Source organism: Eleginops maclovinus, chromosome 20 (genome assembly GCF_036324505.1).
Source record: "Eleginops maclovinus isolate JMC-PN-2008 ecotype Puerto Natales chromosome 20, JC_Emac_rtc_rv5, whole genome shotgun sequence".
In the NCBI taxonomy this organism is placed as follows: domain Eukaryota; kingdom Metazoa; phylum Chordata; class Actinopteri; order Perciformes; family Eleginopidae; genus Eleginops; species Eleginops maclovinus.
The window spans coordinates 14,974,355-14,993,751 of NC_086368.1; the positions used below are offsets into that span (position 1 = coordinate 14,974,355).

Here is a 19,397-nt window from a genome sequence, read left to right on the forward strand (position 1 = left end):
ATCCCATATGCCCCTTCTGTACGCCCAGTCAAATATGCAGGGAGCGGGATCCCATATGCCCCAAGTAGTAAGCACATGTAGCCTAGCTAAAGAGCTTCCCTGTTTGGTAAGCATAAATGCTTTTTGGTTCTAGTTTCTGGCCTGCTGTTATGCACTGAACACAAGAAGCAGTTGACAACATACCTACATATTTAAATGAGGAGGTAAGTGACAATGTATTGTTGATTATTTAAGTACATGTGTGAGGTTAACAGACCCCTTTAGTGATCATCATCATGATATTCAGTTTTCCACTCTGTTTATATATCTTTTTTTTAATACACATACTGAACAGTACAAATACACCCATGCATGGAATGGTGCCAGATCAAAGAGGGCTCACCAGTGCCCTTGAGGCAGTTACAAAGCCGAGCCCGTACAGATTGAGCTACTGCCACTACAAGTTGCATTCATTTTTATTTTTAGTTCTAATTATTTGTAATTTGTTATGCTTCTTCTTTTTGTATGTCGCTACTGCAATCAAAAAATGTCCCAGTTTGGGATAAATACAGTACTTTCTGATGTTTACGCAATCTGAAGATGTATTATTAGTAATTCACGGATATATTTCTGATAAGTATGTCGCAGTTCTAGTAAAGTTTTGTACAGCAAGGAACATTGTTTCCTTAATTGAAATTCGAAAAATGTAGATGCTGCCGAAACCCGGGATCGAACCAGGGACCTTTAGATCTTCAGTCTAACGCTCTCCCAACTGAGCTATTTCGGCGCACGTTTGAGCACCGTGGTCTAGATACTTTATATAAATGTGGTTACCACAGAGATTTACACACTTCTTTTTCTATGAAATTGAATAGACGCAACAAAGCAGCATCACAAATAGAATAAAAGTGAAGAAACAAACATACATTTAGCCGTGTTTAGTTTACATCGTCTTGTATTTGAACCTTCATGTACAGTCTATGGTTTCAACGCAAGATGGCCCCGTTGTTGACCATACCAATCTACTATCAATGATAAGAGATTGGAAAATAGTTGAGTGTAGATTGATTTGTAGTACAATTCACCCAACTTAAAAATAGCATTATATAGTTTATGGTTTCAACACAAGATGGCGCCGTTGTTGACCATACCGATCTACTATCATTGATAAGAGATTGGAAAATAGTTGATTGTAGATTGATTTGTAGTACAATTCCCCCAACTTAAAAATAGTATTATATTATTGGTAAACTATGCTTGTTAAAATGCGTATCATCATAAGAGCGTTTTTTCTTTTTCCTAATGTCTCGCTTTTTGGTTTCATCTTGCATAGGATGCTTTCAATCATAGTTGCAATCTATCTATCTAGCTACATACTCGTGAAATGGCATCTCATGCTTAGGCATCGAATGCATTTGTCTATCTGTTGTGAAAACATAGTTTAAGAGACAACTGTGGGGGAATAGATAAGAAGGATGACATGCAGCAAAAGATACAAGTCAGTTATTGAACTCAATGTCAAAACATTTGGATTTACTTTAAAGATATTAATGGAAAAAATGGCCTCTGCAAAAACTGGGAAGTAATCCCTAAAGCTTTGCCATTCTTTTGTTCTTTATTCCCATGTGTTTCTGAAGTCAGACTCAGTGGTTGAATGTTGTCCCATAAATCACAAAAGATCAATGAGACTATAAATACTTACTTGTTGACCATCTTGTGTGCTTTTTGGATGACACCCAAAACATTTTCACAGTTGATGGGCAGGCAGAGGCAGTATTGCATGACTGTACTGGGCCAGCAGTGGTAGAAAACAGTAATGCTCACTAATCTTATCATCCTGCACTTGGTTTTTCCCTTTTTTATGGGACTGCAGTGATGCAGTGCTGTCCCTTTATTAGTCATATGTCCCGATGCCAGCTTCTATGCCTTCCTTCTCCTCTTTCTCCTCTCCCTAATCTCCCCTCAATTCTCTTTCTCTCACTCGCCCTTTCTATCTCTCTCTTTCTCCTCTCTCACGTTTTTGTTCCTCTGTCATCCCCCAAGGTGACTTTCCTTCCTTCCCAGACACTGCAGCTGTTCCTCGCTTTTGTTCTGGAAGGCCTGAGTGTTGATAAGATATGAGAGAGATGCCGACCGACAGAATAAAGAGAAGGAGAACCATGGGAGGAAATGAGGGAATGAAAAAGGAGGGAGCTAGTGAGATTATAAAGTAGAATGGAGGAATCCATGGTGTTGCCTGGTTTGTTGCCTCACATAAAGCAGACAAACACACATACAAACACACATACACAGGCCACATTAGCACACAGATTAGTTCTGGTTTGATAAAATACAAAATGTCAAAATCTTGACTGATAGAGCTGCCTCAACAGATGCTTACCTGACTAACAGGTATCATCTTCATTATCACTTGTGATTAACACAGTTGTCATGTCACAGCGAGGGTTCGTTAGTCAACAATAAATAAGTATCTGGGACGAAGCTTCTAAAGTTAGGGATCAGAGAGACTGGAATTGCAAACAGGAGCAGAATGCCAGGAGAAATTGTCAACACGGTCTAGAGGAAAAGAGATGGAGGAGGTCTTTACACTGAGCAGGAAGAAAAGAACCTAGTTAAGACTGTAGAAATACAGCTGCAGCTACATCTCTGTGACAAAATGTTCTACTTAAATGATCTATTACTCACAATGTAAGAGTAACGAAATGACCATGTGTCATCCCATTTTTTTCTTGTTTTGATTTGTTGTTAGTTGCCAAGTGTATAATGGGGCTTGATTGTTCTTTAGTGGTGGTGGTCAAATTGCCCAAAAAATACATTTAAATAGATCTCTCCAGATGTCATGACCCAGTTACCCAAGATAATCCACAGATCAATGAGTTGTAGGAGCGGCTTTCTTTCTATCACTGCACAGAAGGGAGCATGCATCTGCTTCTAAACGAGATGCTTACCTGAGCTGACCTAGGTTAACCGACACTACAGCTCAGCCGAGGACGATGCCATGAACACTTTCATCTGGGGCTGTCACAAGACTCGCATCCATGAGGACACCCTTCCTTCTGCACAGTGACACTTTGGAAAATGAAATAGTTCCTACATCATTCTGCTCTCAGCAAGGTTTGTGGATTACTCTGAACTACAGTGTCATGATTTCTGGAAAGATCGCTCTATTATATTAAAGAGACATATTAGAAGGGAGACATCTCCACTGCTAATATCTATACATATCTATAACAGCTGGCAACTCACTCCATAGTAATCTAGATGGGTAAACTGCACTGCAGGTACCGTAGGAGGAAAACTATGTATTAATTGACATCATTATATAAAAAATGAGATTTTGTCTTTGTTTTATTTATTAAGACTAATTAAGAATGATTATAACATGTCAAGAGAACTATTGTTTTAAAAAAGAAAGACAATTATTTCTTTCCAGATTCTTTGCAGATATATTGCATATATATATTTAAACAAATACATATTCAACTATCAGTTGTTCAACAACCACCAATCCATTGAATATAAAACACGTATGAACTGAGACGGAGATGGATACATTCTTAGATAGATTATCTTTTTAATACAGATTGTGTTTTGTTCTAAACAATAACACATAATATAAATCTTATACAATACTAATATTTCTCTATACACCTGGTCATAAATGTACAGTACAGTGTACACACATACAGTATTAACACAAATACAGTTACATGTATCTTCTCTTTACATTAGCTTTCCAACTCACTCAGAGTTTATCACAATGGCTGATTTTCTGTCCGGCAGATGATTGTGACCAAATGAAAAACAATTTTCTTTGACTAAAACCCAAAACAGACACTTCAATATTTACATCCCTGAAAAATGTACATGAATACACAAGAATTATTGTCTTCTGTCTGGCTCACAAATTGTGTAAAAGAGGTGAGAATGAAGGAGATAGCCCAAATCCCAAAGACGCTCTCCAAGAGCCAATAAAAAGTTGAAAGTGTTCTCTATCTACTAACTTACATAAATCTTTACACTGTGTAACACCCTTTATACAACGGCTGATTGAGGGCGGGTTTCTTATTTTATGTCCAGCCCGTTGGAAAATGAGACATGAAACCCTGAGGAGAAAATGTCCAGGACTCAGTCCAGAGAGGTTTTTCTGCCTCTGCAGTCATTCAAAGTGTTGTTCAAAAAGCAGTGAGTCCACGGAAACAGCTAACACGAGGAAATGTCCCATGTCGGAAGTTTTTAGGCCCCATAATGGGATTTCTCTTGTAAAAGATGCTAGTTTTTTCTGCAGTGACAACAGATGACAGTTTAAATTAAGTTTTCAGAAAAATGTGCCCCTTTGATTTTTTCTTCAAAACTGAGCTGATACAATTTCAGTAAGATTACAGTGGCCTCTGTAGTTACAATTGCTCCAAGTGTTCTTGTTTTATATCACAAAGATAAAGTCCCCTTTCCTCTCTCTTTCCCCAGTAATCTAAACCTTAAGTAGAAAACCAACAGTTCAGTGTTCACATTCTCTTTGTTCACATCCTAGGGGTCATTGCTTTTATTAATTATTGCACGAATACAGACACACACTCATTTATTCCTGATACATCGCACACGCACACACTCATGCATACAGTACATGCACACATGCAGGCAAAATCACACATCCTCTCTTACGCCAATCATGACTGTTGCTCATAAAGTTCATTTAATACAAAATAATGAAGTCATGCCTTTTTAGCTTGAACAGCACACATTTTTGAAAGATGGTGATAACTGGAAACAAAATTAGATTTTTTTTGCAGTTTCCTGGTAGTTTCATCTGAGCCTGTAAACTTTGAATCTGAATGCTTGTATTTACCTGCAATTAATTTGCTATACCATATACAGTATGTGCAAACAGTTTCACTCCAATTCATGTTTGTAAACATACAGAAGACATTCAGCACCACAAGAATATTTATTAATAACTCAATTAAGGCATGAAAAAATGAGGGAAAGAATGAGAAATATAGACTCCCATTAATATTGATCTCACTGAGAATATCTGTGCAGGTAGATATTGGTGTGCTTTCACAGATTTTGACTGAATATAGATCAGTGTGCAATTTAATTGTGAGTATGGGTGTATACCTGTTACTGTGTGCATATTTACATGCACATGCATGTTAAATTGCACGCCAAAACAGTAATGTATGCATTTGCTGTTTTCTAACCCTTATCTTACAAGTAGCGTGCACACTAGTCGTTTTACTGGCCTGGACTATGAAGTTGTCAACATTTTTGTCCGGTGTTGTTATGGAGACACAAGGGCCACATTGTCAGTCAGAAAGTGGACTAATGAGGGCCTCTGTAGTAGAGCAGAAAGCAGGCTCTAATACAAGCTTGTGGCTCACCTGTCTCCACATATGCATGGAACCAGTGGTCATGGGATTTGTCCTGACCTTTGTAAACTAACTGGTATTTCTCATACCCATGAACAAATATACACACAGATACACACACAACATCTCTAGCAAATTGGTAAGACACATACAATTCTTCAAATGCCACACAGACACAGACACACACACACACACACACACACACACACACACACACACACACACACACACACACACACACACACACACACACACACACACACACACACACACACACACACACACACACCCCCCCCCCCCCCCCCAGCCTTATTCCCTCACTGCCTCTGTGAGGCATCGATCAGTGCAATCACTGGCCTCCCCTCTTGGCTTGCGATTCTTCCTCTGGCCTCCACCTTCCACCCAGGAGTTATGAATAACTGTCCCCCCGCTTGGAGCAGGGTCCACCTGCAGAAGGGACACTACCCTTTTCTTTACACGTGTTTTGAGGGCCCGGCGCAGCTTCTGCCTGGTGAAAGCGTAGAGCAGAGGATGAAAAATAGTGGTTCCATAAGCCATTGCCAAGAAGCAGAGGCGCAGCCGCACCAGGCTGTCGCTGGGTCCCATACACAGGATGAGGACGTTCACTGCCGAGAGAGGGGCCCAGCAGCCCATGAAGCTGGATATGATGAGTAGGGACATTTTAAGGACGCGACGTTGACGTTCTCGACGGTCCCTGTGTCTGCGCACTGCCCGCCTCAAGGCGATGATGGCAGAAACCGAGGCCTGTACACCCATGGTTGAGGCAGGCAGTGGTGTGTTGGCGTGGGTCTGGGATGAGGCTGAAGCTGGAGGTGGAGAAGCAAGACTGGCCGGTGTAGTGGCGATGGGGGTGGTGGCAGCAGTACTGACAGTAGTGACTGTTGCTCCACTGTCAGAAATCCCCTGGGGCATGGAGGGGAGTGGCGGGGGCGATGTTGGTGTAGGGGTGTTTGGATTGGTTAGGTTCTGGTTCTGGTTGGAGGACACTACCTCTGTTGGCAGACTCAGGTCTTTCTTTCTTCGCCTTCTGCAGCGGATCCTGCAGGTGGAGTCCTTTGCTCGCTTACCCCTCATCATGTGGGAGCCTATGCGAATGTTGAGAGCTTGCAGGATCCTTGAGTAGGTAAACAACATGACAGCTACGGCGATGAAGAAGCATGGCACTTGGAGTAACAAGTGGTAATACATAGCCAGTCCTGTGTAATACCCCTGCCCTCCTACGCACAGCAATGTCCTGTTCTGCCATACTGGAGTCAGGTGGTGTGAAGGGGAAGAAGGATGCGTTGATGGAAAAGAGGAAGGAGATATGGAGGAAGGTGAGATGGAATAAGGAGAAAGCGAGGAAAAAATGTTGGTAAGTCCAGTGGTGGACTCAGAGTCATTGTTCTGCCCTTTTGGCTCCTCATCCTCACTGTCCTCAACCATCGAAGAGAAGAAATCCCCCTCAAGGAAGGGCAGGAAGAAAACAGCAAGGGAAACAGCCCATACTGCTGCCAGGAGCAGAGCTGCACGCCTGGGGGTCAGCAGACGACTGGCTGGACGCACTGAGATGTCGTATCGGTCCAGACTGATCACCAGCACATTGACTGCTGTGGCTACACTGGTGAACGTGACACAGGCTTCGTGAAAGCAGCACAGTGTGGCCAGGCTGCCAACTCCACTTTCATTGGCTGGTAGCAGGATCACAGCCACAGTCAGTGGCAGACACAGCAGACAGACCAGTATGTCCAAAACATGGAGGTTGACTGTAACAAGGTTGCTGACTGAATCCACCAGGTTGGACTGCGCACAGTAGAGCACAAGTACCGTCAGGTTGCTGCTGAAGCCCAACACCAGCTCCAGCAGCAGCACAGTGGTCAAAGAAACCTGGAAGCCCAGGGGGTAGGGCGTGCTCCAGCCCTCCTCCACCCCCAGCTCACCCCCTACATCCAGCAGGCCTACCCCCTGACCATCGCTGGTCTCCAGGAGGTCACGATAGCCTTCGGTCTCCATTGACGCCACAGCACTCCCTCACGCATAGCAACAGAGGCCCCCACACCAGACCATGCTCGTCTTTCTTTTTCTTCTGGCTCAAACGAGACAGCGATGAGGATGATGCCCAGAACTGTGGTTGATTCTGCGAAAAAACAGAAATACCAAGCAGTTATTAGACAGCTTGTCTCATATTTACTCAAAAATAACACTGTGCAGCAAGTACAAGTCAAACTTGTGAGATTTCACAAGTGGGGGGAAGCTATGAGTTGACACAACGAGGTGAAAGTGATCTTGGCATGTGATTAGAGTCGTGGGGTGCAGTTCAAGCTGCTGCTGATGACCCACTATGTCTCACTGGGCTCAGGCATTTAGACAACAACATGCTTTGCATAGACAATGCTAACAGTTCAGACAATAACTGGAGCACAAAGTGTCTTGGGGGACATGTTCAAGTAGTGCATTAGGCAGGGCCTCACCATTTGGCCTGAACGAGCTACACATTTTAACAAACCAACAGGGATTTATTTCCTGCCTGTGCTTACACTTCATATACTGTGCTTAATACTCTGACAAAAAAAGGAAACTATGCTTCTCATGAGCAGGAGTGGGTGGATGTTTGACTCATTATTATGCAACATAGATTATATGGGTCAGAATAAAATATGCATAGTAAGGCATACAGAAACATATAGAAACCAACTACACCGGTACCGCTGTGGCAGTGACACACAACAAGTTGTCTATAGTAGTAAGATACCTGTACGTGATCTCTATCAACATACTACCATGTGAAGGTAATTAATGCCTGTACTAATTCAATAAATGCCATTTTTTTCTCCCATAAGCAGTTTAAAACTGTCAGCGTCTATCTCAAGAGGAGAGGTTGAAGGGACATTTGTGGGCTGGTAGAGAGGCCGTGCAGTGCATGTCAACATTGCAAGACCCCAACTGAGGGTGGCAGCAGTTAATATTTCTCACAGTGAGACGTAATGAAGATGAATGGATCAATGATCCACAGACAGTGGCACATAAACAATGCTATCAGAGAAAGACCGACTCCCCTGGCATTCTCTCTCTACACCCCCTCTGTCTCATCTGCTTTCATTTATCCCTCACATCTCTTCCTACTCTGTTCCCTTTCCAATTTATTGGCTGACACAGATTATTTTGCATGTAGAGCATGTTATTCAGGGCTCGCTGGATGCTCTTTTGTGCTTCAGAAGGAATCCTATGAAGCATTGGTTGCTGAGACATGAGACTTTTTCTTGATAGATATAGAGAGCAAAAAAATGATCTTCGTCTCTGAACCAAAAGCTACAGGTGTGTCCTTACAGGCAGCTTTGACCTCAGCCTTTTCTGTCAACCTTTTCTCTCCCACAGCTTGTTCGCACCCTCTCATTTGCCCTTTTCCCTTTGTTTTATTTCACAGTTTTCCCTCCCATTTGTCATGTGGAAAGGACCTGCAGGCAGAACAGGACTCAGCATGAAACAGTGGTCTATCTTAATTCACTAATGGGTTCCATGGGGTTTGTGGTATTGCTGGAACATTGATTTAAAGCATTATCGATCTGCCAATTTAACAAGCCTGAGGCGAGACAGCACAAAAACAGACTCCCTATCTCCTCAACTTAAGGGTATGTTACCTGTGGCCTCATTTTAAGTGATGCGTACATTTGTTGTATGCAGTTGGATTTGTTTTAATCAATTTACACAGGCCACAGTATCATGGCATACAAGAACTAAATAAACAAATATAGTATGTTTAAAATGTTACTCCAGTATTTTTAGTATTTAGGTATTCCAAAAAGCAGTCAAAAAAGTGTTGAACTAACAATGAGAATTGGGCGTAATCAAAGACGTGGCATTTGGATTAAAAACATGTCTAGATCCACACTGTGTTTGAGACAATGGCTCCTTAAATAATATCCAATTGTGTTAACAGTCTTTGTGCAAAATGGTGGACATGAAGGTACTCCAGAGAATCAACGAACAAACATGCAGTCACACTATGTTAGACAGTCAATCACTTACAGCAATCACAGAGGCAACACACATGTCAATACTGCATTGACAATGCAATGTGTTCCATTTAATGTGAGTGTGTTTGAAGCACTTTAGATAATTAATGTCAGGAGGAGAACTGAATTGTGCTCCCACGTAAGTAAAATCAAATATAATGTTGTAAAAGTACTGTGATTGGCAAAAGTTTGGTGATATACCACAAAAATCAACCGTGATCTTATTTTTTTAAATAATGTGAAAATAGGGGCAGATTTTGACAAAATAAAATTGTTTTCTGCAGTCATTGATTTTAATCAGTCACTTACAACATCAGGTAATCATGCGCTTCTTTTTACCGTTCTGCACTTAATTACAAAGGGATGATTGTGTACTGGTGAAGAGAACAGGCTGAATCGCTTTCAACAAGAGTAATTTATGTTACTCTGGTGAGAAACAATGAGCCACAATCAGTCCTGTGATAAAATATACTCAGTACTGTTTGATGAACTGGAGAAACAAAGGGCCACAAACAAAACAATAGAAAAAGAAGTCTGAGTTAACATACAGTTTCGGGGCAAAACAAAATGTCATAAGCCCTTAAAATGAACAGCTGTGACTCTAACCTGGGGGCAGGAACGGCCACAATACTCTAGTATTAACAAGCAGAGAGAGAGAAGAAGACAACTCAAATGTGTAGACAGGGTGGTGGGGTGTTTTTTTTATGAGCACAATCAGTGTCGATGTCTCTTCGGGGAAATTGTAAATACTTCATGGGTTCAACTGAGGCTGCAGATTAGTTGTTCATGATTGTTGGTCTTTAGAAGTCATTGCAGTATATGTTTTGTTTGTCATTTTGTTATTTCAACCTTACCTTCTACAGGAAATCTCATTGTTACGTGGGTCTAGTTTTCGAGAGAGACCATCATTGAATTTTAGTTATTGTGGCATGCTGTTGAATGAATTCTGGCAACAGAAAATAGCTTGAAACAAGGTGAAACTTCCACCCAATGAAAATTAGCCTGAAGTCAGACAGAAGGGAACAGGCAGATGGAGCTTAGGATATGTACTATGTACTACAAATCATGTTTTATATAAAAAATTACCCAAACAAACATGCATTCAAATCCAAATAGTCTGAAGTTGTCTGACATCTTTGCAATCATGAAGACAAACAGATGTGAAGCTATATTTTTTAAAGCCTAAGCTCTGTTGAGTTCTGTGAGTGATTGTCATAGAGGCTGGCATCATTTCAGTCAGAGAGTCTTACATTGCAACTGTTAAACCCACACGCCCTCTCCACAGTCATCAATCAAAAGCATAATTTGCAATCATGTATTGAAAGCTAAATATTGTGTTTGAATTGTTGTTGTGTGAAAACTAAAAAGAAACTGACATTTACAGATCTGACTTTGACTTTCGGTTTTCATCAAATCTGGTATCTTAATCTCTGTATGTTCTATGATTTCTACAAACACAACAAAACATAACTGGCAGTGTCATAGACTGTAGTCCCTGCAGCCTGCTCTCTGAGTTATTATAGGTGTAAGTGTAAGGCACTTTGCATTATTGTAGGGTATGTATTGGTGAAACAACCAAACACAACACAACATTACTACATTCAGAGAATATGTCAGAGGAAGAGGTGTGCATTTTATAGTCCATGAGCAAAGCTGAAATACAGTTGATATGCTCTGGAATCCCAAGATAACTGCAGCAAAATACTGCAACAGTTAAATGAAAAGGGAACAATCAACACACTGCAGTGCTGTAGCAGCTTGCTGGATGCCAAGATTAATTCAAGCCACCAGTCTTTGTCCCTTGTTAAATAAGGCATTGTGTTTCTCTACATTTGTATAATGTTATGTGTATAATGGCTCTTGCTTTCATTCAAATAAGCTCTTTTGTATGTTGTTTTTAAATACAACTGCACACCTTTGCACCTGCTTTCCAGAGCCAGAGAATGTTCCCCACAAAATGGACACTCACAAACCGCATGGACTTATAAATACACTTTTCACTTCTATGATTCTATGCCAATTGGTAGAGGCACACTTCACCTATTTCACACATAACACTTCATATGGCAACTGTTCTTCCAGGCTAATGCATCCGTCTGATAAACAACACACACAACACACACTGGGATTTCTGAAATGATGCAGAAAACGTTTAGTACATCTGTCCTTTTGTCTCATGCTACTGTCCGTTGTGCTACTGCATGCCAGGGTGTCACCCAGCTCCTTAAAAGTGCTGATTCAGCGCAAGCCCTAAGGACACTCTCCTATTTCCACGTCAGTCCTCTGCAATCTATATGTGGAACTTCAGTATGCTCATTTTTCAGAAGTAATCTCTGCCTGTGCCATCTATGAAACATTATGCTCAGTTTGCCTATGTTAGGGTGTAACTCTCCACAGTAAAGGGTTAGGGGATTTCATACTATTATAAATCCTCCTCATGTTGTGATTATAATGTTGTGACCCCCTTAGTATTGCTGTACGTTACACAATAAGTTGCTTGAAAAGGACACATGAGCCCTTAAGAATGACAGAAAAGCAGCACAGACCTTTATAAGATGATGTTTCGGCTATTTCTGAAAAGACTGGTTGAGTAGAGCACAATGGATTGCCTTAAGTAAGTCTAGTCTGTCCTTTTTTTGCTGGACTTATTATTTGTAATCAGTATACCTGTTACTGTGGTTTATATTCAGCAGTTGGAACAGATCCATCTCTTCCGTGAGGCTCTGAGCTAGCATCAACCTCAGGGATGGGGATTGTCAGTGCTGTTTACAGCACAACAATAACCAAAATAAAAGTCTCTTTTTTTATTATATTGGAAAAAGAAAATGCTGTGGTAGTAAGCAGTGCCTGGTTGTTCAGATAAGAAGACACTATGTTTACAAGAGGGCAGCATTGTATTTAACTACAGATGCAGATGCAGAACAAGCTGGATTTATTCAGGCGGCTATTCAAGGAAAATTTGTTATCCGGCTCTTCTTTAATGGATCTTTTCTTGTAAAACTATAAAATGTCAGTACAAAATGGTGAAACTAGAAGAAAGCCGTTGCTCTTTGATTCTATGGGACAGACACCCAGAGTTGACATTTCGGGAAGAAAATGGAAACAATATGAGAGAGACTGGTGAGTGAAGGAGAAAAAGAGGGAAACGACAGAAAGCAGATGATGGCGCATGCAGCACGCTGACTCACGGCTGTCTGAGGTATTCCTAATGTCCGCAGTGAAATAATCGATCAAAGGCTTAATTTTCCCACTCGATTCATCCAGCAGCTAACAGCAAGCAGCCACCAGCTGGGCAGCAGCATCCCTGGCAGGCTCCCAACAAACCAGCCTGGACAGACCAACAACACAACCGGCTCAGTGAGAGCAACAGCATCCCACCCTATCCCATGTGTTTCTGATCAGGACAACTTCAGGAATGTCAGGTGAAAAGAAGTTTGAAAGTGCAACAAACTTAGTGTTGTGTTTCTTACAGGTGTATGTGTAAATCCTTATGTAAGGCTCAGCAACACTTAACACTGTACAATTTTAAAATGTGTTATCATAACTCTTGCCAAGCTGGTAGAAGACACAGACGCACGCCATGTAGTCCACAATGCACGGCTAACTGCCATCCACCCACACAGCCACCCACCGCCAGCCCATCTCTCTGCATGCGCTCGCTGCAGATATAGCAGAAGATGGATTACCATCTGAGGTGAATGACATCTTGTGTGCTTAAGAAACTGCTGAATCCCATCCACACTTGTGCCTGAGGCCAGTTAGGGAGAAAGGGACGGGGGTAACGGGAGGTAAGATGAAAACGGGGGCTAGGTGTAGTGAGGGAGTGATGGATGGGAGGGAGGCTTAGGGGTGTGCAGATGGATGCTGAGTTGTGTGCTCGCTGGAGGGGAATGTTTGTTCCCTGCTCTCTGCCACGATCCATCTCTCTTTTGAATAGTCCCGGTTGCACTGCCTCGCCTTGCCTCATCATCCATCTTACACCCAGCACATGGCTCTTTGCTTTTCTACCATGCAATATCTATGTGTGATCCCACCAGATAGTTCGGACTGACAATTATGTGATATTGAATATGAAAGTGCAAGTAGCCTCTCACATATTTCTGTCAGCACATCAGAGACCTTGCAGATAAAATAAATCTCATATGTCCAGCCACTTTGTATCCCACTATTCTGACAGGCTGCTATCTGAACATCAGTAAGGAAGCTATAGTAGGTAGGTTAATTATCACAGCCTGTAAAATGTAGGAAGAGTTCTTTCCAGAAAGACCTTGGTTTTTAGACTGCTCTGGTCCACAGGGTGCAAGGCATCATTATCACTTGACAGCGTGTTCGATGGATTTCATTTGGCTCCACAGATTCATTAAAGACACTTCTTGGTATCCTATATCCAGCTATGACACCATAAGCCTGTAATTTTGCTATTAAAAGCACCACCCATCGATAAGCACTAATCAAGGCTACCATGCAATCACAGTTCTTTAAAACAAGAGGAAATCAAAATCAAGTGTGAAAGCTACGGAAATGAAGTAAAAAGTGAGCCAGAGCAAGTGGAGAATGTTACATAAATCAGTGCTTTAGACATCTTTTCACATGGCCCTTCCAACAGAATAGCAATGATTATGAATAATGAAGGAAAGATAAAAGCAGGATACGTAGGACAGCTATAACAGCGTTCATTATATTACTAGTACATTCCTTTTGTGTTCTGCAGTGATAAGACAATGATTAGCACATTCTCTCTCAATCTCTCTATATCAAAAGCGATTGTAATCAGGAGTTAATGGATTGTCCGGATGCAGACCAGAGAAATAGCCAGAGTGGTGCAGCCAGCTGTGTTAATTTGGTAAAAAAAAGGTCCAACACTGTTCTTGTTTTGCCCAAAAAACTCTCCCAGAGATGTTGGCTCATTATGTGTTAAGGAGCAATCCACCAATCACACATAAAATGAAGTAACTTGTCATAATAAAAACTGAGCGTTATTACAATGTTCTGGTCTATATATTGGCTTACATGGAAAGGGAATTTCAAGAACAACATACAAAAGCATACAGCAGAATTTTAAAGTAGTCTGGATGAAAACAATTAGATTATATATATATTTTACATGCATCAAATGTATTGTCAAAGCTCTCAGTTTAGGTTGCTGTGACAGACTATTTGAGCATGTGTAGACAATACATTTGATGAATGCTGAGGAGAAAAGCGTGCAGTTGCCTTGGTTTATTTTATTTTACCATATTGAAAGAGGAAAACATTTTATTATTAAAGTTGTCTTTTGGATTTTTTAAAACAATAATACCGTTTTCACCTAATTACTGAAATGCATTGTTTGTATCCTGGAGGCCAGAAAACATGTTGAATGCATTTCCTTTTCTCATAAAATTCGCAGCACTTTTCTTCTTCCCTTACCAACCGGTTATTTGCTATGTTTCTTTGCATATTACAGCCACTTGCATAAAAGCAAAAGCACAGAAGCAATTGTGGTGGGATAAAACAAAAAAACAAAAGGGGTTTCACCAATAAAAAGATTGCTCTATAGCGCTATTATTGGGCAAAAATACCTTAAAAAATATTGCAGTGAAACAATAAATCAGGAATTTTTCTTGTTCTTCACTTTTTTAAATCAATTTAATCAAACAATTAATCAACTGTGCTACGAATCATGCTTTACAGCTATCTGAAGCTTGCTCAGCGCCCATAGAGAAACAGGCTTTAGAGAGTTGGAAAGCAGTTGAATAGGTCAGAAAACCAAAAAAATATGGCAATACAATAAGAGCAAAGAACTGAGTGGAACTGATGGGGTACTATACAAATAAAGACGGTTTAAATTGAATAAGCTTTTCCACTCTATAAGGCAATTAGACCCCTATAAATGCCATTTATCTCCAGCAGACATCATTGGCCAAGAGCAGAGAACATCACTGCAGGCATCTGTCACACCATAATGAGAGACAGAGGTCTCATCCATTCCTAACATAATCAGTTTCTAATCCTTCAGAAGAAATCCAGAAGAAGTTTCATACGTAAACCAGGAGGGTCAAAGAACATGAGGTGCATTCTAAATATTTTGTGGAATCAATTACATTTCATTTACACTAAACCTCAATGTCTGTCGGTCCACTTCCAAGTAATTAAGCATGAACATATACTTGCCATTACACATGAAAAATAAAAAGCGTAAACAAAAGCAGCTGTATTTCTATTGAGTCTATCTACAGATGGCCACACTGAGTATATACAGTCTTTTGTATGGTCCATGTTGCCTCCGTCTCCCTCCTCTTGGTAGTCTATTTTCTTTCTGGTCATTCCACTCTGCTCCTCTAATGATTTATCGGTCCATCTCTTCTCTCTATTTGCTCTTTGTGTGTCTCACTTTTTCACCATCCTCCTGCTTCTGCTTTTGTCCTATCAGGTGCTGAGATCTGCTTCACCTCTTTGGTACCCTACACTCAGACATTTTGAGGAACATTATTATTTACTGTATTAGCTAAATGTATCAAGTGCAGAATGCTTTTAGCTTCACGGTGAACATGAACACAAGAAAGGATGACCAACCTCAGCCCTGAATAATATGCACTGTCAAAACATATTTACCAACATCTGTTGTTCTAGTTCAGAGGTTTGACTGATTCTTCTTATGGCTTGAACTAGGGCAATTAAAAAAGGATGTTACCAATCCAGTCAACATATTGTCCTAAATCAGAAATATAGTCCATCCGTCCTTTAATGCTGTTGCTATAAAAGCCTGTTGCTGGAGGCTTTCATTGTAGTTACCGCAGTGCCATTTTGCACAATCCTTTTTTTCAAAGTAAGTTAAAGAGTTGTCAGTAAAATGGAGAGTGGATTCATTTCAATATTACCAGGAAGAACTTTTGAGTTAATTCTGGGACAATTTTGCACTCATTTAGAATGCAAAGTATGGCAGATGATGATTTAAAATATATAGATATGCTTGCACAAATACTGTTTTGATTTCAAATATTTTCTCTCCTGCATATTTACTTTTCTCAGTTAATGTTGTCCCTGTTGAGTCAGCAGATCAATTTACTTTTTTTTCTTTTGTTACTCAAGGTGACCTCTTAAAAATGTATGTGGTTCCTGTTGAATCCAATTATATTTTAATTTGAACTGATCAACCTCTGGACTTTAATAGCTCATATGTGTTTCAGCAAAGTTTCTGTTATAAGGAATATTTTAAAATTGGGGGTCCCTTCAATATACATCATAAATTAAGCCTTGTATTGAAAAATAATATTTGGCCAGCTTAAATTGAGTGAGAATCAGCAGTATAGCTATTTTTTTATATAAACATATCACTATCATGTTTTACATTTTAGAAATCTTTAAGGCCATTTGATTGTATTCAAAACAAATACAACAAAAAAAGAAACTTTGTTAGAGCCCGTTATGAAAATAGATCAGCTGTTACATAAATCTTGTGCGTTTTTCCCTTCAACGTCATCCAATAATAACCTCAGCAAAACGTTCAGCGCTGTTATATATGAAAGGTAAATAAGACTCATCACATCAGAGGTACTCCTTTGCTCAGGCGTTGACATAAAATATGATTGTTATATGATTTCCCTTAGTTGAGAAAATATATGAAGCTGCGGCATCTTGCTGGAGTGACACGTGTGGTGGAATATTTCCCCACCAGCAGCATCAAAGCTTCTCTATAAATACACACACACACAGACTCAAACACAAACACACAATGACCCACATGCAAAGCAAACACACAGGCTGCAACCATGACAGTGAATGGAAATGGGAAAACGTTAAAACAATTATCCCTTTGGGATTCTAAATGGAAGAGAAGGAAATACATATACACACAAAATCATGCACAAACACACCGATCCTGAAAACATCAAACAGAAGATGGCCTAAAGGCATGTTTGTGCTCAGTTTTATCAAAAACGGTTAATTTGGAGATGTTGTTTATAGATCATGAAGATGAGCTACAGTTTCAGTTCAGAAGACTGATTGTTTGATGAGATGGAGAAAAGAATAAAATATGGTCATGTTACCAATCATGCATTTTTAGTTGCATTCCCCATATTTAAGTGTTCAACATGTCCAACCAGGCTAGGCCTACAACCTGCCGATGATAGCAGTTCTTTAATTTAAAAAAGTATTTGTAAAGAGCCTGTTGTTCACAAATTACATAATTAGATCTGCATCAGTATTTGATATAGTTGAAAGTAAATGTATTATTGCTATTGCCATTTGTAGTGGCATAGCAAAAAGGTATCGCAATGAATTAAAGATTTTAAAGTATGTGAAAGTGGGAAAACAATAATGTGAAAGAATGTAATGTGTTGTGTAAGGGAAAACAGTGAATGGGAACTAAAAAGTGATTTAAAAAAAGGGCAAAAACCACACCACACCACACCATGCATCACATTTTAAATGTCATAAGCATTGTCAATAACGCCACCAGACAGCAGTTGGACATTCAACTAACTGCAACCGTAACATTAAGTAGAGATGATGTTATCACTGCTCTACCACCTTCCAACCACACATGTTCCCATTTTACATCACATCTACCAGAGTCACTGCTTCATATTAAAACAGATGAAAAGACAGTGTTGCATTACAACAACCATTACCATTTATTTACAGGATGAAACAATGTGCAAAGACAGTTATAGGAGACTTTGATAACCTGTGACAATCATATTCCAGATTTAACATTTTCATATCAGGAATTTTAAATCGCCACTTTTTGTCTGTTCTTTGCACAGTGCACAGATTCTCTTTTAACAATCATTTGAATCGTGGTCTTGAGAGAGTATGCCAGTTTAAGACCAACTAATCACATGCAGTGTGATGTTATCTTATTAAAGGATTAAATGTCAAAACACATTTTTGAGCCATTTGAGTCAAACGGGCCACCTTCGTGGCGTTGTGCATCCATGTAACTGAAGCACATCAACAATCCATCTGGGTCCTAAAGAAAATGGGAGACTTTATATCCAATATGAGATATGATTTTTCTCTGCGGGACAAGTATTGTCTGATTCTTGCTGCACGAATACGAAAAAGACGAAATGGTCCGAAGAATTTCTTTTGTCCCACAGGAAATCACCTTGTGTCCGAAAATCCAAAGGATTAAAATCAACCGGTGACATGTCCCGAGGCTGTTAGAGGCCCCTCATAAGTGCATGTCTGGCAATGAGGTGTTTTGTTATTGTCGCCTCGAGTCCGGAATCAAAACAGGTTTGGACTATCCTGTCCCTCCACGAGACAGCCCGCCATTTGTTTCATTTAGCAAGAGATTGTTTGCAGAAAACTGTACCCCTTTTTGATCTCTTTTATTCAAACTGTTTTAATAATATGGTATTTTTAAACACATTATCCAAATCATGACGATTTTTGCCTGAAATTAAATATGATTGTTTTAAGAGCAAGTGTTTAGTCGAGTGTTAAACTTACCAGGTTGCTGAGTGGGAATTCCCTTTACATCCTACTGCAGGTGTCGGTGCGCTGCGCTATCTCCAACACTGGACCCGGATTCACTCCAGAGCTCTCCAGGACAGCCGGCTGTCAGCCAAAAACGTGACCAGAATAATTTGCCTCCGTTTTGTCATAAATATTACAGCGGGAGGGGGGGAGAACCCTGCACGTCTGCAGATGCAGAGCTCAGCAGTGGCTCACAACACATCAGGTAATATCACAATGTTTGGGCGTTTTCTTTAAATTTCCCACTCAAACAGGCGCTTCACCTGTCCACTTTTATGCAGCAGACTTGCACAGCATCCCACACACGGACCGGCCAAACGCATGATAATGCGCTAACCGCTCGCTGGAGCGCAGTCGCTCCATCCCATCGACCAATACGGTGATCTGCAAGTGCAGGGGAAGGGAGGGAGGATGGAAAGGGGTTTTTGTAGGAAGGAGGAGGAGAAATGGATGCGGGAGGAGTGGGGGGCTGGGGATTGTGTGTGATGGGTAGCCTTCCTTCCACAAGGACGACCTGAGATTCCTCAAGGGTGAACGCTCCTCTGTTGTTATTCAACAAGATCTCCCA

The 19,397-nt window shown here is 40.6% G+C and overlaps 1 protein-coding gene and 1 non-coding gene across 2 annotated transcripts; both read right to left on the reverse strand.

Annotated features, from left to right (window-relative positions):
* Window positions 1-693: 693 nt before the first annotated feature.
* On the reverse strand, window positions 694-766 carry trnaf-gaa (transfer RNA phenylalanine (anticodon GAA)). The gene has a single exon. It is a non-coding gene; the product is annotated as a tRNA-Phe (tRNA).
* A 2,843-nt stretch (window positions 767-3,609) lies between these two features.
* On the reverse strand, window positions 3,610-19,195 carry LOC134882426 (G-protein coupled receptor 22). The gene is made up of 2 exons (XM_063910102.1): window positions 18,803-19,195; window positions 3,610-7,485 (listed from the first exon to the last, which is right to left on the reverse strand). The coding sequence occupies exon 2, from the start codon at window positions 7,359-7,361 to the stop codon at window positions 5,658-5,660; it is 1,704 nt and encodes a 567-aa protein (XP_063766172.1). The 5' UTR covers window positions 7,362-7,485; window positions 18,803-19,195; the 3' UTR covers window positions 3,610-5,657.
* Between the last annotated feature and the right edge of the window lie 202 nt (window positions 19,196-19,397).